The sequence below is a fragment of the Rhipicephalus microplus genome, unplaced genomic scaffold, assembly GCF_043290135.1.
Source record: "Rhipicephalus microplus isolate Deutch F79 unplaced genomic scaffold, USDA_Rmic scaffold_34, whole genome shotgun sequence".
Taxonomy (NCBI): Eukaryota; Metazoa; Arthropoda; class Arachnida; order Ixodida; family Ixodidae; genus Rhipicephalus; species Rhipicephalus microplus.
The window spans coordinates 2106267-2129880 of record NW_027464607.1 but is presented as its reverse complement, the minus strand read 5'-3'; the positions used below and the strand labels follow the sequence as shown (position 1 = coordinate 2129880).

General features: G+C 49.9%; 1 protein-coding gene across 1 annotated transcript; it reads left to right on the top strand.

The window, feature by feature from the left end:
- Positions 1–16086: 16086 nt before the first annotated feature.
- On the top strand, positions 16087–19159 carry LOC142786861 (uncharacterized). The gene has a single exon (XM_075884558.1). The coding sequence runs from the start codon at positions 16264–16266 to the stop codon at positions 19147–19149; it is 2886 nt and encodes a 961-aa protein (XP_075740673.1). The 5' UTR covers positions 16087–16263; the 3' UTR covers positions 19150–19159.
- Positions 19160–23614: the final 4455 nt, after the last annotated feature.

Genomic DNA, 23614 nt, shown 5'->3' with positions numbered 1-23614 from the left:
GAGCTCTGTATAGGGCCAGACTGGGTTTCTTCTCTATAGCCGCCTGCCACATCGACGTCTCAGCTTCCTGCACTCTATTCCGTACTCCTACTGCCCATTTCCTCTCACTGTCCTCCTGGACAGGGTCAGTAAAAAGGGAGTACTTGCGGCACAGATTGTGGAGACGCCTGCGCCATGGTGTGTTCATGCCCTTGATAGCGGTGTATCTAAATACACGACGGGCCCACCGCTGGTCGTTCATGAGGCGAAGACGTCCTTCGTAGGCCGCCTTGCTCCTTGCCTCACGTGCCTCGTAACTTGACCATCCGAGGTCGCCTTGTATAGCTTCGACAGCCACACGTCCATGACACGCCAGCGCCAGTCGCCCGACCTCACGTTGACCTCTTTCCAACCACTGGCGTGTTGCTGCAGACAGGCAGACGACGGCGTTGGCGAATGTCAGCACTGGCACATGTACTGCCTTCCACAGTTCGCGCACCAGTACAAACCGGTTGCACCCCCACAGACTCCGCCGTCGCAGCACGTTGGCGGCCCTCACTGAAGCCTGTCGAACGTGCTCCTCTTGCTTGTCATAGATATCTGCGGAGGTGCAAAGGTTGACACCGAGATACCGGTACTGGTTTGATACCGGAATGCTTCCTCCGTCGGGAAGCTGCACATCAATGGTCTCCATGCCTGAAAACTGCAATATGGCCGATTTTTTGGCATTGAAGTGAAGGCCCAGACTCTTCAGGTGGTCAGCCGCCAGTGTTACCAACCTCTGAAGGTCACTGCTGCGCTCAGCCAGTAATACTAGATCATCCGCGAACACCAAGCCGGGCAGCGTCCATGTCTGCGCCACCCCACCAATCATGAGGCGGAACGCGAAGCCAACTCCCGATTCCACAAGTGCCTGCTCGAGTCCCGCCACATATATCATGTATAGCAGCGGAGACAAAGGGCAGCCCTGCCTGAGTCCTCTTGTCACTCTCACAGGCTGTGTTCTGGTGCCTCTGAAGCATGCTACCACCGAGCTATCTGCATAGAGCCGCCGGAGAAAGTCTGTCCACACGCTCGACATTTGTCGTTGGTCTAACTGGTGGAAAAACTCCTCGTGTGGCACACTATCATAAGCCTTGGCGACATCCAGAAAGCATCCAAGCAGACCTCTGGTTTCTCTCCGTGCCACCTCGATGGTCTGGGTGAGCACGAAAAGATTGTCTTCCAAGCGTCGGTTCCGTCGGAAGCCATTCTGGAGTTCCGACAGTATGCCCCTCTTCTCCGCCCAGCCACTCATCCACACCTTCAAGACTTGAGCGAAGAGTCTATATAGGACGCTCGTCACCGTGATTGGTCTATAGTCGCCCAGCAGTCCAGCGTCGCCTCCTCTCTTGCACACGAGGCTTACTCTGCCGCATTGCCAGTCAGGTGGGATTGGGCCGTTCTTGAGGATGGTATTGAAAATTCCCGCGAGGTGTTCTCGAGCAGACTTCCCCAAGCATTTCACAAGGCCCGCCGGTATGCCGTCCAGTCCAGTAGCAGTGCTTGCACTGATACGCGGGAGTGCACGTTCAAGAGCGATCCTCGTTATCTGCCAATGGTCCTCTTCACTTGGCTGGTGAGGCTCATCTGGGTCGCTGTTTACTGCTGAGGTCGATTCGTCATGTGTGGGATTGAAGAGCTCTTGCATGGTCGTGAGGTGCGCTGCGAGGTCGGTGACCGGTAGGTTGCTAGAGTGATGTCGAATTTCCGGTGCTGGAGTTTGGCGATCTAACGAAGACACATATTTCCAAAATTTGTTTGCACCGTTACGCCCTGCCTCTGTGATAGCTCGCAATTGTTTGCTATTGTACCGAGCTATTTTGCTTTGTACGAGGATCCGCATCTCTCTTTTGAAGCGGAGGTATTCCTCCCAGGTACTCATGCACTCCTCTCCGGGTGATGTCCTAACAGCCGCTCTGTGTAGGCGATTCGCCGTTCGTCTTGCAATAAGGGCCCGTTGCACTTCTTCGTCCCACCAGCCTTTGCGCCTTAGGCCGCCGCGGGAATTTACGCGAATTTCGTGCTTCTTCATGATGCGTCTCAGTTCGAGCACAAATTGATCATATGTTGGTGGTTCCGTCGGTTGAAAGTTCTGCTCGAATGCTTCCGCGACTGCCGCATACTTCGACTGCGGGAGGTGCCTCTCAGCTGGGTTGCGATGTTCCTTTGCAATGGTTCGCCACGAGGATCGAGAGAAGCTCAACTTGATTCGGTTGTGGTCACTTCCTATGCTGAATTCACCCTTTTCATCGATGTTCATGTGGGTGAGACGTCGTGCTAAAGCAGGTGTCGCAAGCACGTAATCAATACAGCTGCGACTGTTCCTGGCGCTCCAGGTGTACTGTCCTTCACATTCTGGACGAAGATTTAGCACATCTAAGGCGAGTGTACGTGCCAGTGCCAGTAGTAGTTCCCCATTGGTATCTTGGAAGCCATCCAGAGCTTGGAGGTGCCCATTGAAATCGCCCATAATGAGAACCTCTCGCTGGTTTGCCCATTTTGCCACGTCTTCCCTAATGCACTGCGCCATTCTTGAGTTTCCAGCATCGGCTCCAGCAGATACGGCAAAGTAGGCCACCCCTACCAGGACTGCCAGCCCTTGCAGGTAGCCCTCAACCCACATATGCTCAACACACGGGCTGTCCAGTTTCTTCCAAGCTGACCTAGTTTTTCACAGGAAACCTATTCCTCCCCCTTTCCTCGATTCACCTGAACGGTTCAAGCCAGCCCACTGCCAACTTTTATGTACTGGTGGCTCTTCCATGTCTCGAAGGTGTGTTTCAGCCACGGCATATATCTCTATATCTTCGCCACCCATCATCTGATATAGTTCTTCCCATTTGCTCGCCGTTCGAGCACCATGTAGGTTAAGGAAGCCTACATGTATGTCCGCGTTCTTCTTGCGGCTGCGGCGACGGCGGGTCGACTTTTTCTTTACGTCCTGTGCCAGGAGCGCTTCTGCCTCCTCTGTGGATTGGCCATTTGTAGGATTGCCTGTCCCAGGGCAGTCATCATGGAGATTGTTGGTTTCACCCTCCATGCCCTGTGCTTGTAGTTGCCAGACGGGCGAAGCCCTAAAAAATCACATAGTCTGCGTCCCAATCGTTGTCCTAGTTGCTCGGCGACGTATTCACTATAGGAAGTTCCATTCATCTTATCCTGGAGAGCCTTTGTGACACTGACGAACTCCACGCGCGTTCCAATGTCTGAGCAAATTTGACGTAGGTTTTGATTCCACAACTCGCACTTTATCCGCATGGTATCGTCTTTGGGTCCTACTTCTGGGACGCCGTACACCACGAAAAAGTGGCCTTTGGCTCTTGCCTTCCAGGAAGTTAATTGGGACCTGATCTTCTCAGTTGAATCATGTGGAGATGTGTCGTCTTGGATGTCGCTGAGACCGGCGTGTAGAACCACGATGGCCTTTGTTGAATCCCAGACGTCCGTCGCAGTCTCAATGGCTTCCATTGTTTCCACAAGCGTGGCATCTTTTTTCGTACGGCAGTGTACACCTCTGTGCCATGCACTGGCTTGGAGGACTGCCCGTTTGAGTCTACGTGCATTGCCATCGCCGTAGACGAATGCGCCCGGGAGTCCTGCTGGCCGTTCTGGGGGGCCGTTGGCTGTTTTCTTGCGCGAAGATGGTATGGAGGCCTGGCTATCCTCTGCCCTCTCCTTGCGCAGTCGCTTCTGAGCCCGCTTGCTGCGTTTGACCTGCCATCCTACGGCCTCCGCGGGAGAGCCACCCACTAGCTCTTGATCGCTGTTGGGCTTGTTCTGAGATTGGTCTATCACTCTGCCAGCATCGACGGCCGCGGCTTTGACCGCATTCCTGTCATCACCACCCAGTAGCTCTTGATCACTGTTGGGCTTGTTCTGGGTTTGGACTATCTCTCTGCCAGCATCGACTGCCGCGGCTTTGACCGCATTCCTCACATCGCTTACATCCTCAGCAGACTTCGTCACTTCTACCCTCCTCGTCGCACTGGTGTTCTCGTGGCTGCTGGTTTTGTCTGCGTCTATTATGTTCAAAGCTCTTTGTAGTGCTCCAACTTGTTCAATTAATGCTCCTCTCAGCCTTCTCTCCTCTGCAAGTTTGTCCAGCAGCACCTCTCGCTCGTTTTTGCTGTTCACAATATGTGCTTCCAACCGCGCCGCCAGGCTATCTAAGGCCAACTGCCACCTCTCCGACTCCTGTTTGTATTGTAACTGAGACTGTTCACTCATGACCCTCATTCTCTCGCATATGCAACAAAGGAAGGATGAATCAGCCTCCGCCTCTTGCGTTGTCTCAAATGGTGTGGCTGATCGCTCGAGCCATCGCTCGCAGCTCGGACACTGCACCCAATCGACCAGCTCTTCTCCATCTAACGCCTTTCCTTTTGTAGCCTTCGCCCTCTTGGTGTGCTTCATTTCGGTCGAGTCCACACAACACCGCACTATGGTCGAACTGGCGCCACCTCTCGACCGCAGTCGGTACCACTACGTGTCGGCTTTGGCACTGCCTTGGTGGCCACTAAAGCGAGACCGGCCTGTTAGGCCTCGTCCCCCACATAGGCTTGTGTAGCGCGTCGTTACACTGTCACCGCACAGGGATGTCTCGATGGTCTCCCGCCGATGCGCAAGATTGCTGAGATACGCCTTAACGGCTCATTACAGCACGCACCACATTACAGCACGCGCGCACCACAGCACCACCGTCGCATAGCCCCTCACTACGGAAAACCTGCGCCTACATAAAGGACAGACGCGCCCCCCGGGAGTGAAAACACAAAGTAAAAACCGAAACTGAATATCAGTCACTTTCTGTATAGGAGGGTTGCACGTGACGTCATCCGCTTGAGGCGCTAGCGGGGTTTGCCTCTACCGCCATGTCAGTGGTTTAAACGCGCCCTTTTTGAAGTGGCGAGCGGCAGTGAGAGGTTGTGTGCGTGCCGCTACGTACGATACCAATGTGGTGAAATTCCACTGAGTGCTTACGCACGTGACTTCCGAAGTCCGGCGAAACTTCGCTATGAACATAAGGTTCACATTTGTGGCGGATATCGACCCGTTCGACTTCAGCAGCGATGAAGCTGTGTGGCATGTGAAGTGTTATTCCCGCATCAAGCTCACGGACATTAAGGACCACCTTGTTGGCGGCACAAGCTTTGCAACAAGGGACGAGCTTAAAGCCTGTAAATTGATGGACGCCCACAACTATGTCACTAGCAGATGAGTCCAACAGCATCGAGTTAGAGACCTCGGAGACGGCCGCCACGTCGTCATCGGAAACATGACTGGTTCCTCTTGCTCAGTGTTCAGATAATTTTTTTTTTCACCGCGGTGGTGTCGTTTCCCGAATTCTTTGTGTGGAAGGGCTTCACCATTTGCAAGAGCATGTGAGGTGATACAATTCTCATAGTTCGTTCGTGGTTGAGCTTAAGCCGCTGGCGATCAAAAATGCTCTTTGCTGCAGGGTCCAACGACGCGCGTCGGGCAATTGCGCACCCAGAGATCACATACGGTCTCGTTTGTAACTGATCGACGTTAATGTGATATCACCGTTTATGTGCTCGGCTCGTCAAAGCATGGGTAAACAAGAACGCACTGTGTCGCCGACTGTTTACTAACACACCGAAATCAGTAACACACCGCACCTACCCGAATGATACCACTCATAAGTAGCGATAGCGGTCGTAGTGCGCGCGCTCGTCTCCTGCTGCGTAAACAAAGCTTCATAGCACGTCGCGAAAACCTAAGTTTCTCACCTCAAAAACAAACATCTATGATGTTGCATAGGTTCTGAGCACTTACCGGAAACGAAAAGAAATGTTTAACGCACACGCAGTATAGTGTGTGCGTTACCCACCCACCCACCCAAATTTTTTTGATTGGTTTACAATCATTTTGGGTATGAAAAAAAAAAAAAAAAGCCGACATCAGACGCATTCTCGTCACCAGCCTTCTTACTCGAGTGGTTGTAGCAACCAAATACGCCACAGTTCATCATTATGACCACAGGAATCTTGCACAGGCGCGCACCCGTGAGTGTACCATATAACATGACGATAGTTATAGCGCGAGAACAAAACGACGACACAGAGACAAGAAGGACACGAAAGACACGTGTCCTTCTTGTCTCTGTGTCGTCGTTTTGTTCTCGCGCTATAACTATCGTCATGCCATACCAACTAGCCCAAGCTGCCACACCATATAACACCCACGTACTAGTGTACGTTCTGCGACTGCTTGCCCGCGGCGGCAGAGAGAGAGACCACAAAGATGGATGCGCTGCCTCTTCGACACTGGCGCCATCTCGTGGGCCACGCCCCTGTGCAACCCTCCTATAGCCAGTGCCCAAAGCATTCACCCTACAGCGGTGTGCATAGCACACCTCATCATTAAGCATGCGATGTACGCTGTCGAATCGATAGTAATTGCTGCATTTCGCAATGTCATCCTAGGATGGGATTTTCTCTGCCACCACGACGCCGTCATTCATTGCGCACCAGCTGAAATAGAGCTCTCACCATTCTCTGATTTGACGCCGTTCGACAGTTCATCGGCTGCAAGCAAGGTACTCGTCAAAGACTACACCAAAGTGCTCCAAACTCGTCAACGACGGTGTTCGTCTACTGCGCCAGTCTTTTTGACACCGCTGCACTCTTCTTGCCATCTGACTGTGTTTTGACGAGGAAAGGCTTGCTAGTTACCATCATGGCCTACAAGTTACTCACCGCAGCACCTCTATTTTTGCTATGTACTCTTCTCCGTACAGTGTTGCGTTGGTGCGAGGAGAATGTATCGGCAGCATGGAACCCATCGAAAACGAAGAAGTTATTAATGAACCCTATGATATGCACTGCCCACATTCCAGTACGCTCGCTCAGTGCTCTTTCTACATCTGCTTCATCATCCGCTGATAAACTTGGTTCCTCCTTTCCCAACCACCTCACGCAGGTCCAGCGTTCTCAGCTAATGTGCCTGTTTAAAGAATTTCGCTCTTCTTTCGATGTCGCTCAACATTTGCTCAGCCGTAAATCCGTCGTTACGCATCGTAATGACACAGGCACCCAACCACCACTGCAGCAACGTCCATATCGTGTATCTCCTGTCGAACGCATTCTCGCTGAGTGCTTGCCAATAAACATCTTAAGAATATATATTATATGGGCCATTCCACATCGACTGTACCCCGTCAATTTTCGACCATCTCCGATCATGTGAGAAAAATCACACAGGTATATGTGAATGTGAGAAGTAGTTATTGAGGTGTTATATTTCGCAAATATAATTGTGTTGCCTAGAGAGCGCTTCAATCTTGGGCACCCAAGTGAAACTGTGTCACGCTAAATAATTTATATATTTCTGGCTGGAGCAATTACTATAAACAATTTTGTCTTGATCTCAAGGTGATACTTTTTCATGGCTACAATAGTTTACTTGTTTTTGTTATATCTTTCTAACTTTCGTTGCGTGTATACGACGCATAAGTGTGAGTACTAGTATGATCGCTGACGTCTAAAAAGGTTACGCTGGCTTACTGGCAATCATTTAAAGCACTGTTTGGTATTTCTGCAGTTTATGAATCTTTTCAATTTCAGGGTCATCAGCTTGGAAGATACACATTTGAGTTTGCCGAGTCTAAGAATTTGACAAGTGTGGCAAATGCTAATGTGCACTTCATTTCTTATACAGTTTGGTTCTTCAAAATACTACTTTTAATAATGTCACGGGGTCGTGACGTGGCCAAAGACAGAAAACTTCGTGTTGGGATTTAACTGTTTATTTGGGCGAACCTGTGCCCGGTAAAGGGAAAGTCTAATTACAGCAGCAGTCTTGCACAGATAGCAGTCTCGGACTGATAGCGGCGAACGCAGCGTCGGCCTTCGATCAACAACTGACAAGCGGCGAAGCGCGTCGGCATTTATACTCTTGCCGTCGAATGTTCTAGCGTTATCGCTGGTGGTGGCGTAGGTTCCAGAACAATCTGTACCGTTCGCACAGTGGGCGTGATCTTATCGAAATGATCTACTACAGTCCGGAACCTTCTAGAAAACTGCAGGCGCGGTTTGCGCTGAGAATCGTGCGGTGTTTTCGGACGATAACAAAAACTTGGGAAATGGAACGTGGCATTGCCCCCCTCTGAAAAAAAAGGCATCGTCCCGATGCTTTAACTAAAGATGAAGGCACAATAATAATGCAAGAAAGTACAATGAATAAATTACGATACAACAATAATACAAAAAAAAAAACACTAGTTTGTTAACGCGCATGAAACGGCTTGAGGCGCGCGACACGGACGACTTCAGGTCGCGATCGGCGTCGTTGAGAGTTCGTGATGCCGTCGGGGACAACCTCGTAATCAAGCTGGCCGAGCCGTCGAACCACCCTGTACGGTCCGAAGTACCGTCGCAGAAGCTTTTCACTTAGTCCACGTCGGCGTATCGGCGTCCACACCCAAACACGTTCACCGGGCTGGTATTCCACGAAGCGTCGTCAAAGGTTGTAACGGTGGCTGTCGGTCGTCTGTTGATTCTTGATACGGAGACGCGCAAGTTGTCGGGCTTCTTCGGCGCGTTGAAGGTACTCGCTCACATCGAGGTTTTCTTCGTCTGTGACGTTGGGTAACATGGCATCGAGCGTCGTTGCCGGGCTCCTTCCGTAGACCAATTTGTATGGAGATATCTGCGTCGTCTCCTGCACCGCCGTGTTGTATGCGAAGGTCACATACGGAAGAATGGTGTCCCACGTCTTGTGTTCGACATCGACGTACATTGACAGCATGTCGGCGATCGTCTTGTTAAGCCGCTCGGTGAGGCCGTTGGTCTGTGGGTGGTACGCTGTCGTCCGGCGGTGGTTTGTTTGGCTGTATGCCAAGATCGCTTGAGTTAAGTCGGCAGTGAATGCCGTTCCTCTGTCGGTGATAAGGACCTCCGGGGCGCCGTGACGTAGGACGATATTTTCGACGAAAAACTGAGCTACCTCGGATGCACTGCCTTTTGGCAGGGCTTTCGTCTCGGCGTAGCGGGTGAGGTAGTCGGTAGCTACCACGATCCACTTGTTTCCGAAAGCCGACGTCGGGAACGGCCCCAGTAGGTCCATACCAATCTGCTGGAAAGGTTGGCAAGGTGGATCAATTGGCTGCAGAAGTCCCGCTGGCCTTGTCGGCGGTGTCTTGCGTCGCTGACAGTCCCGGCATGTCCTCACATAACGAGTGACGTCGGTGGTAAGACATGGCCAGTAGTACCTTTCTTGTATCCTCGCGAGCGTGCGGGAAACACCGAGGTGCCCTGCCGTCGGATCGTCGTGCAGGGCCTGCAGGAGTTCTGGTCGCAGAGCTGAAGGCACCACAAGGAGGTACTTAGCTCGAAGCGGTGAAAAGTTTTTCTTTTGTACAAGACCGTTTCGTAGAAAGAACGACGCAAGTGCGCGCTTGAATACCTTCGGGACTTCGGCGGTCCTGCCTTCGAGGTATTCTATTAGGGCTTTAAGTTCCGGGTCGGCCCGCTGTCGTTCAGCGAAGTCGTCGGTAGTTATCGTTCCCAAGAAGTAGTCGTCATCCGAGTCGTCGGGTAGCGGTTGGTCGACAGGCGCACGAGAGAGACAGTCAGCGTCGGAGTGTTTTTTGCCGGACTTGTAAATGACAGTAATGTCATATTCTTGAAGTCTCAGGCTCCATCGTGCGAGGCGACCTGAAGGGTCCTTCAAGGTGGCTAGCCAACACAAGGCGTGGTGGTCGCTCACAACTTTGAAGGGCCTGCCGTAGAGGTAGGGGCGAAATTTCGACGTAGCCCAGATGATGGCGAGGCACTCCTTTTCTGTTGTGGAATAATTTGCTTCTGCTTTGGATAGCGATCGGCTGGCGTAACTAATAACCCTTTCAAGTCCGTCAGCCTTCTGCACAAGAACGGCGCCAAGACCTACGCTGCTTGCGTCAGTATGTATTTCTGTCTCGGCAAATTCGTCGAAATGGGCAAGTAACGGAGGCGTCTGGAGGCGATGTTTAAGCTCCTGGAAAGCGTGTTCCTGTGGCGTTTCCCACTTGAACTCCGAGTCGGCCTTGGTAAGGTTAGTGAGAGGATTGGCGATGCGGGCGAAGTTTTTCACGAACCGCCTATAATAGGCGCACAGGCCCAGAAATCGGCGCACGGCCTTCTTGTCAGTGGGCGGCGGGAAATTGGCGATGGCGGCTGTTTTCCGTGGATCGGGACGAACTCCAGACTTGCTGATAACGTGCCCCAGAAACAATAGCTCCTCATACGCAAATCTGCACTTTTCTGGCTTCAGTGTGAGTCCGGACGTCTTGATGGCTTGAAGTACAGCTTCAAGGCGCCGAAGATGCTCGTCGAAACTCGAGGAAAACACGACGACGTCGTCCAAGTACACAAGGCAAGTCTGCCACTTCAATCCTGCCAGTACTGTATCCATAACGCGTTGAAAAGTTGCAGGCGCTGAGCAAAGGCCGAAGGGCATCACCTTAAACTCGAAGAGGCCGTCCGGTGTTATAAACGCCGTCTTCTCTCGGTCTCGTTCGTCGACTTCGATTTGCCAATAGCCAGTCTTGAGGTCCATTGACGAGAAGTACTTGGCGTTGTAGAGCCGATCAAGGGCGTCGTCTATTCGTGGGAGAGGATACACGTCCTTTCTTGTGATTTTGTTCAGGCGGCGATAATCGACGCAGAAACGTAGGGTCCCATCCTTTTTCTTCACTAACACCACGGGGGATGCCCACGGACTCTTGGACGGCTGGATAATGTCATCTCGCAGCATTTCATCAACTTGTCTCTTCATTGCGTCACGTTCTCGCGTCGAAACCCTGTACGGACTCTGACGAAGTGGTCTGGCATTTTCTTCGGTTATGATTCGATGTTTCGTGATTGGGGTCTGCCGAATTTTCGATGACGACGAAAAGCAATCTTCGTATTGCAGGAGCAGAGCCTTGAGCTGTTCTTGCTTATCGTTCGGAAGTCTGGGATTGACGTCGAAAGCTATGGGAGGGGCTTGGTTCCTCTGAGCAGGTTCCGCAGAATCGGCGAGGGCGAAAGCACTGGTGGCTTCGACAATTTCTTCGATGTATGCGACCGTTGTTCCTTTGTTCACATGTTTGTACTCATTGCTGAAATTCGTGAGCAGAACCGTTGCTTTGCCTCCTCGCAGCTCTGCAATTCCTCTTGCGACGCAAATATTTCGGGTGACCAACAGATGCTGACTGCCTTCAACGACGCCTTCCAAGTCAGGTGATTTAGGAGCGCCGACTGAAATAATGACGCTTGAGCGAGGCGGAATGGTGACTTGTTCTTCCAGCACATTCAAGGCATGGTGTCCTGACGGCGTGCGCGGCGGTAGTGCTTCTTCTGTGGATAACGTTATCGACCTTGTTTTTAGGTTGATGACAGCACCATGGAGGCATAAGAAGTCCATGCCAAGGATGACATCTCTCGAGCAACGCTGTAGGACTACGAAGTCTGTAGGATAAATACGGCCGTTAATGGTGACTCTCGCTGTGCAGATTCCTGCAGGCGTTACGAGATGACCTCCGGCTGTGCGGATTTCAGGGCCTTTCCAAGCTGTCCTAACTTTCTTTAACTTCGCGGCGAACGACCCACTGATGACAGAATAGTCGGCTCCAGTATCGACAAGAGCAGTCACACTGTGGCCGTCGATAAGAACGTCGAGGTCGCTAGTTCGCCGTCTCGCATTACAGTTAGGGCGTGGCGTCGGGTCACGGCTGCGTCGGCTTGTTCCGCTGCTTTCATGTTGCGTCGTCCGGCCACCTTCGGTAAGTGAGCTTTTGCCTTCAGGGCTTTTCCTGGTTGGGGTTGTGTTCAAAAAGCTCCGTCGCGTCGGCGTCGTCGTCGGAGGATCTTCGGTAGTTCGTCGCACAGCAACCGCACCTCCATCGGTTGCTGCCCTTAGTTTCCCGGATACGGGCTAGGAGACCGGCCCCGCGTTGGGCCAGAGTACTGCCGGGGGTGTGGTGACATGCGGCGGCTGGGCGACGGCGAACGGGAAGGACTTCGTGGTGTCCATTGAGTTCCTGCCAGGTAGTCGGCGATGTCACGTGGCCGATCTCCTGGCTGCGGACGCAGTGCATTGACGGCGAAGCCACGGAGTCCCATCTGTCGGTACTGGCAACGGCGGTATGTGTGCCCGGCCTCGCCGCAGTGGTAGCAGAGCGGGCGGTTGTCAGGTGCACGCCAAACGTCCGTTTTTCTCGGTGCATTGCGCTGGCCCGCTGGGGAACGGTAGGACGTCGGTTGGGGTGGTGGCGGCGGTGGCGTCTGGCGACGGAAGTGTGACGGGGCGGCGTTTTGGCGTGGACGGGGAGGAGCGCTGTGGCGCACTGCAGCGGCGTAGCTCATAGTTTCTGGCTCGGGCGGCGGTGTTTCGGGAATTCGAAGCGATTGCCGGACTTCTTCTCGCACAATGTCGGCGATTGAATTCACTTGAGGCTGCGCCGAAGGCAACAGTTTGCGCAGCTCTTCCCGCACAATTGCTCGGATCGTTTCACGCAGGTCGTCGGAGTCACTGGCTTGAGCAGCAGCGCATTCTGGAGTCAGGCGACGATTATACTGTCTGGTGCGCATGTCCAGCGTTTTTTCGATGGTGGTCGCCTCGGATACAAATTCTTGGACGGTGTTCGGTGGGTTCCTCATTAGTCCCGCGAAGAGCTCCTGTTTGACCCCTCGCATGAGGAAACGAACTTTCTTTTCCTCAGGCATGTCTGGGTCAGCGTGACGGAATAGGCGGGTCATCTCCTCTGTGAAAATTCCAACCTTTTCGTTTGGTAGCTGAACCCAGGTCTCGAGTAGAGCAGCGGCCCTCTCTTCGTGAGCGACGCTCGCGAACGTTTGCAGAAATGCGCCGCAGAAGACATCCCACGTTCGGAGCGTGGTCTCCCGATTCTCTAGCCAGGTCCTCGCGGTGTCTTCCAGGTAGAAGTACACACGACGGAGCTTTTCTTCGTTGTCCCAGTGGTTGAGGGCGGCCACACGGTCGTATGTTTCTAGCCAGGTTTCCGGGTCTTCAAACGATGAGCCATGGAACGTTGGTGGTTCCCTGGGTTGATGAATGACGATCGCGGGCTGGGACGCTCCAGTTGTCATTGTCGCTGCAGTCGAGGTCATGGTCTTGGTCTTCCGCGCCTTGTCTTGTAGCAGGCCGTACTCCGGTGGGAGACCTTGCTGTCGGCGGCTCGTTCGCTGCTCTTGGTTGGCGCCGGTGTCTTCTCCGCGAAGGGGGCTGGGTTCACGGCTTGACGGGGGCGTCCAGTACATGAACGAAGCAGCACCTCCACCAGATGTCACGGGGTCGTGACGTGGCCAAAGACAGAAAACTTCGTGTTGGGAATTAACTGTTTATTTGGGCGAACCTGTGCCCGGTAAAGGGAAAGTCTAATTACAGCAGCAGTCTTGCACAGATAGCAGTCTCGGACTGATAGCGGCGAACGCAGCGTCGGCCTTCGATCAACAACTGACAAGCGGCGAAGCGCGTCGGCATTTATACTCTTGCCGTCGAATGTTCTAGCGTTATCGCTGGTGGTGGCGTAGGTTCCAGAACAATCTGTACCGTTCGCACAGTGGGCGTGATCTTATCGAAATGATCTACTACAGTCCGGAACTTTCTAGAAAACTGCAGGCGCGGTTTGCGCTGAGAATCGTGCAGTGTTTTCGGACGATAACAAAAACTTGGGAAATGGAACGTGGCAATAAATAGCAGTGCTCATTTCCACTAAGTATAATTTAGGTCATGTTGAAAGGTTTGTACATATTTTTAATTTTTCTAAATTTAGGCTTTTTTTATAGTGTTCCTAATTTAGTCTTTCGAGATAAATATACTTCTTTTGTTTCAGTAACATGCTCTAAATTCACATTTAAGTGCTCTAAAAGAACATTTAGCTGCTCTGAAAATTGCTCCGAATTCCATTTCGGCTGTTGCACCGCTGATTTTCAAATTTAGATCTCCCTCTTCTTTAATGATCTGAAGGAGCAGAAAATGTTATAATTAAAAGCCTGTCCTATAGTGGTGACATGCTTTTAACAGTTTAACACTTTAGTAGTATTATAAGGTATTGATGAAAACTTTAAATGACAACTGGAAATTGTGAATTCAGTGTCATTTTGAGCACAATATTGTTACACGACATCGGCAACGAAAGAGCATCATAGATGACGAAGACGATGAAAGCGACCGGGCTCGTGTTGTTGTTGCTGCTGCTCTTCCATCTTGGCTGCAGCTACCTCTGACTCTCCCTGTATATTTTGTAAATATATTTATTGCATTCATTCTCTCACCCCCTTGACATTTGGTGGAGGTGCGGGGTACAACACGATATAACGGAGCTCCGCAGTGGCCGACGCTTGGATTTTTCCACCATGGCAAACCAGGGACCGGCTCCCGCAGAGGGGACTACAAGAACAACTGTTGTCCTTCCGCAGGTAAAAGATCCTGGCACGTTCTGTGGCACGGATGATGTCGACATCGAAGAATGGTTGCCGTTGTACGAACGTACTAGTAAGAATTACTGCTGGGATGAAACTCTTATGTTAGCCAATATCATGCTATATTTGAAAGGAACAGCAAAAGTGTGGTTCGAGAACCACGAAGATGAAATTGGAAGCTGGGATGCGTGCGAAAAAAAGATGCGAGCCCTTTCCGGCAAGTCTGCGGGCAGAGAGGCAGCGGCCAAGAAGGAGTTGGCATCTTGTGCGCAAACGTCATCAGAGTCCTACGTGACTTACATACAGGACGTGCTTGCCCTTTGCCGAAAAGCAGACAACGGTATGGAAGAAACCGAAAAAGTAGCTCACATATTCAAAGGCATTGCAGTGATGCATTCAACTTTCTCATATGCAAGGACTGCAACACGGTCGATGCCATCATCAAGGAGTGCCAGCGTTTTGAGGCCGCAAAAAGTCAACGTATCGCCCATAATTTCACTCGACTACCAAACACAGCAGCAACCTGGTCGTGCAAAGACAGGTCTGCACTACAGACGCCGTTAACTGCACAGCACGTGACCAAGATCATCAGACGTGAACTTGAAGCTCTGTCTCCTGCGTCCACGTGCTCCCATGCCTGTGACTCTAGCCCTTAGATGGTGCCACTGGTACATGCCATTGTGCGACAAGAGCTTTCCAATGCTGGACTGGCCTCCAAGTGCACTACAGCTCCCTCTCAGCTGATCAACCGTCGTCGACCCCCTGTTTCGTATGCCCAAAGCCAAAACCTTCCGGCGCGTCCTCGCAATCCAGCCGAGTGGAGGACTGCTGACGATCGCCTGATTTGTTTCAACTGCCACCGCATCGGACACGTGGCCCGCCATTGTAACACTCGGTGGTATTGGCATCAGGCATCTTATGGGTACACCCATCGGCCAGAGAGGGATTATGGACGCTTTCAAACTTACCGGGAGTCACCTCAGGCCACCAGTGAAGACGTTCTTTCTATGCCGCCATATCGTCGTCGCTCTCCATCTCCGCATGCTCACCAGTCCCGTTCACCGCTCTCCCGTCGCCCGTCGTCTCGCTCGCTTCAATTTCGCCGACCAACGTCGCCGACTGACCACCTGCCGCAGGAAAACTAGATGATGCAGCTCCCGGAGGAGGTGATGCTGCATCGATCACTTGCCCGCCAAATTCTCTGACCATGCTGCCGACTCGACGCGACCTTATTGACGTTGAAGTAGATGACACACCCGTTGTTGCACTTGTGGACACAGGGGCTCACACATCAGTGATGAATTCAGAACTTCGTTGCCGCCTTAGGAAAGTTTTAGTGCCACCTACAGTGCCACTCATCCAGGTCGCCGACGGCAGCACGTTTCCCGTTCTTGGAATGTGGTCCGCGCGTATAAGTGTGGCTGATCGCTCCACGACAGTGCTATTTGCTGTGCTCGAGAAATGTTCCCATGAACTTATCCTCGGCATGGACTTTTTATCCGCCCACTCTGCCCTTATTGATTGTGGAACCGGCATGCTTCAACTTGATTTACCGTGTTACCGTGACGACCCAACACCAGCTCAACCCCGTCTGTGTTCTGCAGATCACGTTCGCCTAGCACCTCAAGCCGTTACTTACGTGAACCTGAGATCTGTCCCTGCTGTTCCCGATGGTGACTACATGTTGACACCTATTGCTGACATTCTGCTGGCCAAAAATGTTGCCGTGCCTCACACACTTTTGACAGTCACGGGAAATACAGCATCTCTTCCGATTATAAACTTCAGCTAGTGCGCTCAAGTTATCCCAGATGGTATGACTTTGGCAAAAGTTTCTTCTATAGATGCTGCCATTTCGGCGTTCGTTGCCGATTCTTCTTCGTCCTCTGCTCCGTTCTCATCCTTGAAGAGCGCAGCGGATGCCACCATTGACAAGATGATCGCTCCGGACCTTCTTTCAGCACAGACAGCTGACATCCGGCACCTGCTGAAATCCTACCGCGACATCTTTGATTTTGATGACCACCCTTTGGGTCAGACATTCTTTGTAACTCATAGGATTAACACTGCAGATGCCAGCCCCATCCGACGACGTCCTTATTGCATGTCTAATGCTGAGCGACAAGTTATCCAGCAGGAAGTTGAAGAAATGCTCACAAAAGACGTCATCGAACCTTCCTGCAGTCCATGGGCATCGCCGGTCGTGCTAGTCAAGAAGAAGGATGGCAGCTGGCGCTTCTGCGTAGACTACCGTCGCTTAAACAAAGTAACACGTAAGGACGTGTATCCACTGGTGCGGATTGACGATGCTCTCAACTGCCTACATGGGTCTGCCTACTTTTCATCTATCGACTTGCGATCAGGATACTGGCAGATTTCTGTCGATCATCGAGACCGTGAGAAAACTGCATTCATCACACCGGATGAACTTTTCCAGTTCAAGGTTATGCCATTCGGATTGTGTAATGCGCCAGCTACATTTGAAAGGATGATGGACTCTCTCCTGCATGGATACAAATGGAGCACGTGCCTGTGCTATCTCGATGATGTCATCGTATTTTCACCTACATTCGAAAGCCACCTTAGCCGCCTAACGGCTGTTCTTGAGGTTTTCCGGAAAACAGGACTTCAGCTCAACTCTTCCAAATGTCGCTTTGGCCGTTGGGAAATCAATGTGCTGGGTCACCTTGTCACTGCTCAAGGCATGCAACCTGATCCTGAAAAAATTCGAGTTGTCAAAGATTTTCCCATACCACGTTCCGCAAAAGATGTACGGAGTTTTATCAGCCTTTGTTCTTGCCTTCGACGTTTCGCGAAGAATTTTTCTTACATTGCCCGACCACTTACGGAGCTACTGAAGAAGGACATGCCTTTTTATTGGGAAACTGACCAAGCAACTGCCTTCAGCACCCTTACAAGATTACTTACTTCCCCATCCCTCTTGGCCCATTTCGACCCGTCAGCCCATACTGAAGTTCGTACCGATGCCAGCGGACATGGAATTGGTGCTGTTCTCGCCCAGCGACAACGAGGACAGGATAGCGTCATTGCTTATGCCAGTCACCTCCTTTCTCCTTCGGAGAGCAAGTTTTCCATTACAGAGCGTGAGTGCCTCGCACTAGTCTGGGCAGTCGGAAAATTTCGACCATACTTGGGACACGGCGCTCTTCTCGGCCGTCACTCACTCTGTTCAATGTATCAGGTGCTGATCGGGCTCATGGCAGCGGCGGCGACGTATGCTACACCCGTGGCATTTCGACCGATCGACACATGGCCAGCGGCTCTTGGCATTCCACAAGCGACTACGCATGATCTACTAGATTCACCAAGCACCTCGGAGCGGTGCCATCTGCGCATCGAAACGAGCTGGATGACAAAGCATCGTGGTACGCTTCCGGATCCGCCTACTGCTGGCTATAAAAGGGAGCCCCTGAACCAATGCCCACTGGGACACGGCGCTCTTCTCGGCCGTCACTCACTCTGTTCAATGTATCAGGTGCTGATCGGGCTCATGGCAGCGGCGGCGACGTATGCTACACCCGTGGCATTTCGACCGATCGACACATGGCCAGCGGCTCTTGGCATTCCACAAGCGACTACGCATGATCTACTAGATTCACCAAGCACCTCGGAGCGGTGCCATCTGCGCATCGAAACGAGCTGGATGACAAAGCATCGTGGTACGCTTCCGGATCCGCCTACTGCTGGCTATAAAAGGGAGCCCCTGAACCAATGCCCACTGGGACACGGCGCTCTTCTCGGCCGTCACTCACTCTGTTCAATGTATCAGGTTAGTTATTTATGCCGTTGTAATTGCTTTAGAAGCAGTGATGACATGCTTCTTAGAGTGTCGTGTCCCATTAACGGTAAATGGCTTATCTGGACGTGCTATGCTGTTTCTCGCGAGTGTATGGCTGCCGCATTGAATTGGTCTGTCTTGGAGGGTTACGATGTGGCCTCTCAGACATTACTACTCTTGGCTGGTGACATAGAACAAAACCCTGGCCCTATGTCTGTGCCTGAGCGAGAACAGATAAGTAAAATCGAAGAAATGCTAAAGGTGCTACAGTCAGGGCAGGTAACCGTGTTGGAAAAGCTGTCGGGCATTGCTAAAACTCAGGATGAGCTTCGGAAAAAGCTGGACGACGTGATTACTAAAACTAATGTAATTGAAAAGCGCCTTACTACACTAGAGGAAACAGAAAAGAAGTTCGCTGACAAACTAGACGACTTAGAAAACAGAAGCCGGAGAACAAACTTGGTATTCTTTGGAATACCAGATAGTCATCCAAAGGAAACTTGGGAAGAATCCGAAAATCTAGTTAAGTCTGTCTGTACGGATGTATTAAAGCTGGAAAATATAGCAATAGAAAGGGCTCATCGTCTCGGGGCCTACAAAACAGAAAGAATTCGTCCAATAATTGCTAGCTTTTCAGGATCGAAATCAAGAGAATCTGTTCTGCGAAATGCATACAGATTCAAGGGGACGACATACAGCGTATCAGAAGACTTCAGCAAGGCAGTTCAAGAAAAACGCCGGCAGCTTTGGAAGTACAGTAAAGAAAAACAGCTCGACAAGAAAAATCGTGTACATTTAAGTTACGATAAGCTGGTAATCAATGGACAAGCATTTGCCTGGGATACTGACATGCACCAACCAGTTCCTCTTCGGGCGCATGCTCAGATATTGGGGCGGAAATGACATGATCATTCTAGCTTAAGAACAAATGGGAAATATACCATCACAAAAAGCTTTACACCAGTATTGTTGGTGGTCAATTGTCGAAGCCTAAAAAACAAAACTGATGAGTTTACAATCTTACTTGAAACGGTGAAAGCGCAAATCGTTATGGGTACCGAATCATGGCTTGACGACACAGTATTGGATGTAGAAATATTTCCGCCAGGTTTTACAGTGTACCGTAAAGATAGAAACAGGCACGGTGGTGGCGTGTTTCTTTTAATTTCAAGTAGCCTTGCCAGCAAAGAAGTTGTTTTTGATAATGAAACTGAATCAGTATGGTGCCGCGTCCAATTTCCCCAGGGAAACAACATCGTTTTTGGATCATTTTACCGCCCACCTGACCACAACAATGAATCTTTGATTCAACTTTCCGACATACTATCACAAATATCTCACTGCGTAATACTGGGAGGGGATTTCAATCTGCCCGATATGAAATGGGATTCCGACTGTGTAGCCCCACAAAAAAATCGAAATTGTTCTGCCTTTTCAGAACTAATGAGTGTCTATGGGCTACAACAATATGTGAACGAACCAACTCGGATTAACGCTTTACTAGATCTTTTACTAAGCAATGACGAAAATGTTATTGTTCACACAAACGTATGTCCAGGAATTAGTGATCATAGTTGCGTTGTTGCAGAGTTAAACGTTTCTAGAATACCTGCGTGTAAGCAAACCCCTCGAAATGTTTTCATGTACGACAGAGGGGACTTTAATGCCATTTCCGAAGAGCTGGTCTTGTATTATCCCACTTTTTTATGCATATCGGAGTCATGCGGCATGGATGAATTGTGGCAAATTTTCCGTGACAAGGTTACAGAGCTGGTGAATATGTACGTACCTCAGAGGTGTCTAAGATGCAGAAAGAGGCACAAACCCTGGTTCAACTCTGAGATACGCAAACTTGTTAGAAAAGCAGCGAATGCCCATAAAAGGTTTCTTAAAAAGAGAACAGCACTAAATAAAACAAAGCTCAAAAGTGTAAACAAAGAGCTTAAGTTAAAACTAAAACAGGCAAAGCGTGTCTTCTTTGACAAGCTAAACACAGACTTGAAGTGTAATCCAAAATTCTTTTGGAAGTATGTCAAGAGCAACAGAAAAGACGACACAGCTATCCCTGACCTTTTAACCCAGGAAAAAACTATAACGGATGACTTGGAGAAAGCTGAAGCATTTAACGCCTATTTTCAGTCAGTGTTTTCAAAAAGAACTGAACACTCTCCAATGCTACCTTCAAAAAATATTGGTAATGAAATGGCGGAAATTGAAATCGATTACGCTGGTTTGGATAGTCTGCTGCGTACTCTGGACACCTCTAAGGCTACAGGGCCTGACGGTATATCATCTCATGTACTTAAAAAGTGTCACGTTATTATTGCACAATATTTATGCATAATGTACAAGTTGTCTCTAGACACCGGCGTTATTCCAAGGGATTGGAAAACAGCCAATGTGGTTCCTGTACATAAGGCAGGAAGCAAAAAACATGTACAAAATTATCGTCCCATATCCTTAATTTCAACCTGTTGCAAATTATTAGAACATGTTATTTATAGCGCATTGTTCAAATATCTCGAATCTACTCATTTTTTTGCCCGCTCCCAGCATGGATTTCGGCAGGGTCGTTCATGCGTCACGCAACTAACTGAATTTCAGCATGACGTACTGACTGCGCTTGACCGTAACAACATTGTTGATGCATTATTTCTCGATTTTCGCAAGGCATTTGATACGGTCCCACATAATCTGTTAGACATTAAACTGGCTTCACTGAATATTAATGCTAAGCTGCAAACCTGGCTACGGAATTACTTAAGTGGTCGTAAACAGTGTGTTGTTTTAAATTCTAAAACGTCTTCATATGTAAACGTGACTTCAGGCGTGCCACAAGGTAGCGTTCTAGGTCCGCTGTTATTTTTGGTTTATATAAATGATATAGCATATAACATAAAATCTTGCATAAAATTATTCGCAGACGATTGCATCATCTACCGTCACATTACTTCAATCACAGACACTGAACTATTGCAAGATGACTTAAACACGGTAACACATTGGTGCTCCACGTGGAATATGTGCTTAAATATCTCGAAGTGCAACCACATCAGCTTTGCAAAGAACATTTCAAAAATCCAGTGCACATACAGTATTAATGGCGAGGCAGTCAAAAAGGTGCCCGAGTGTAAATATTTAGGAATTTACTTGACAGAATCGTTCCATTGGAACAGACACATAGACCAAATGATCTCAAAGGCTAGTAGAACGTTGTTTTTTATTCGTAGAAACTTTCACTGTGCAACAAAAGAAGTGAAAGAAACTCTTTACTTCCTTCTTGTCAGGTCTATACTTGAATATGCTTGTGTTATCTGGGACCCGGCTCAAAAGTATCTTGCAAAAACAATAGAAAAAGTCCAAAACCAGGCAGCCCGTTTCGTCAGCAACAACTACGACCCATTCGCTAGTATGTCAGAAATAAAGGCCATATTAGGCTGGGAAACTCTAAAATCTAGAAGACGGAAACTTCGATTAAAACTTCTGCATAGCATATATTATAACCTAACAGGAATTAATAAGTCTGAATACCTACTAGCACCAACATATCGTTCCACAAGATGCCAACACTCACATAAAATACAAGAATACGCGTACAAAACCACTACTTTTGCCAACTCCTTCTTTTTAAAAACAATTAGAGACTGGAATGAACTTCCCGAAGGTATAGTGAACTTGAGTGACAACAGCGCTTTTTTCTCATCGTTGTGAAATTGTGACATATGTACTTCTCTTTTGGTACCTGTTGTCATGTGCAATATTGTACTAAAATATTTTTTTATTTTTTTTATTTTTATATGTTGTTATAATTGAATTTTTTCACTATGTTTGGCGTCTTATCGCAGAAATGTTTCCTATGACTTCTTATGTATACCCCCCTGCAGTAATGCCACTACGGCGTTGCAGGAACTATGTAAATAAAAATAAAATACTTGTTTGGCCGCACCTTTTCGGTAATTACAGATCATCATGCCTTGTGCTGGCTGTCGTCCCTTAAAGATCCAACTAGACGACTTGGTCTTTGGGCCTTGAAACTACAAAATACAGCTTCGACGTGGCATACAAATCTGGCCTAACGCACCAGGATGCCAACTGTCGATCCCGTCACCCCGTGGACCCACCTGACCTTTCAGCACATGATTCTGACCCTTGTGTCTTCGCCATGTCGGCTTTCACCGACAAAAGGAACAGCTCAGCGATATCCACTTGCGGTCTATCATGCAGAGTCTACGTTTGCCCCACGTAGACCCGTCGCTACACTTGTTCGTTCTACGCGATGGCATTCTTTACCGACGCAACATCAGCACCGAGGGACCATAGCTACTACTCGTAGTTCCTGTGACACTCCGTTTTGCTGTACTTGAACAGCTTCACGACGCCCCAACCGCGGGACATTTCGGGGTCACGCGCACGTACGATCGCGTGCGGCGTAGATTTTTCTGGCCAGGCCTTTACCGTTCTGTGCGCTGATACGTTGCTGCATGTGAGTCCTTCCAGGGCTCCAAACATTCCACCTTGCCACCAGCTGGTCCGCTTCAACCAATAGACATAGCCACCGTTCCCTTCTACCGCGTCGGTCTTGATCTCGTTGGACCATTTCCTACTTCTCTCACTAGAAACAAGTGGATAGCCGTAGCCACTGATTACGCCACAAGATACGCCATCACATGAGCGCTACCGACAAGCTGTGCCACTGACGTCGCGAACTTCTTGCTTCATGACGTAATTCTTCACCATGGCGCTCCTCCACAGCTGCTGACTGATCGTGATCGCTCACTTCTTTGGAAAGTAGTAAGTGACATCCTTCGCTCATGTTCGACACGTCACAAGCTCACTACGGCCTATCACCCACAAACAAATGGTCTTACCGAGCACATAAATCGAACATTGACAACAATGCTCTCCGTGTACGTTTCCAAAGATCACCTGGATTGGGATAGTACTTTGCCTTATGTGACATCCGCGTACAATTCGTCACGCCACGACACCGCTGGCTTCTCCCCCTTCTATCTATTGTTCGGCCGCCATCCAGCGTTACCCTTCGAGAGTCTTCTCCCATCAACTACGCAAACGGTTACCGAGTATGCCCGGGATGCCACTGCTCAGGCTCAAGTGGCCCGCTAAATCGCACGAGAACATCTTTTTGGTTCGCAGCTCTCTCAGAAGGTCTGCTACGATAGCCATCACAGAGTAGTTTCCTACTCTCCAGGTTCATTGGTCCTCCTCTGGACACCATGCCGCCACGTTGGCCTCTCTTCTAAGCTCCTGTCTCGCTACTCGGGGCCTTACAAGGTTTTAAGCCGGCTTACCAATGTCACATACGAGATTGCTCCGTTGGGCAGTCAGTCATCGTTGTCCGCACCCGCTA

What these genes read in the sequence shown, in the direction of transcription:
- LOC142786861 (XM_075884558.1), top strand. Translation starts at nt 16,264, where the DNA reads ATGACTTTGGCAAAAGTTTCTTCTATAGATGCTGCCATTTCGGCGTTC.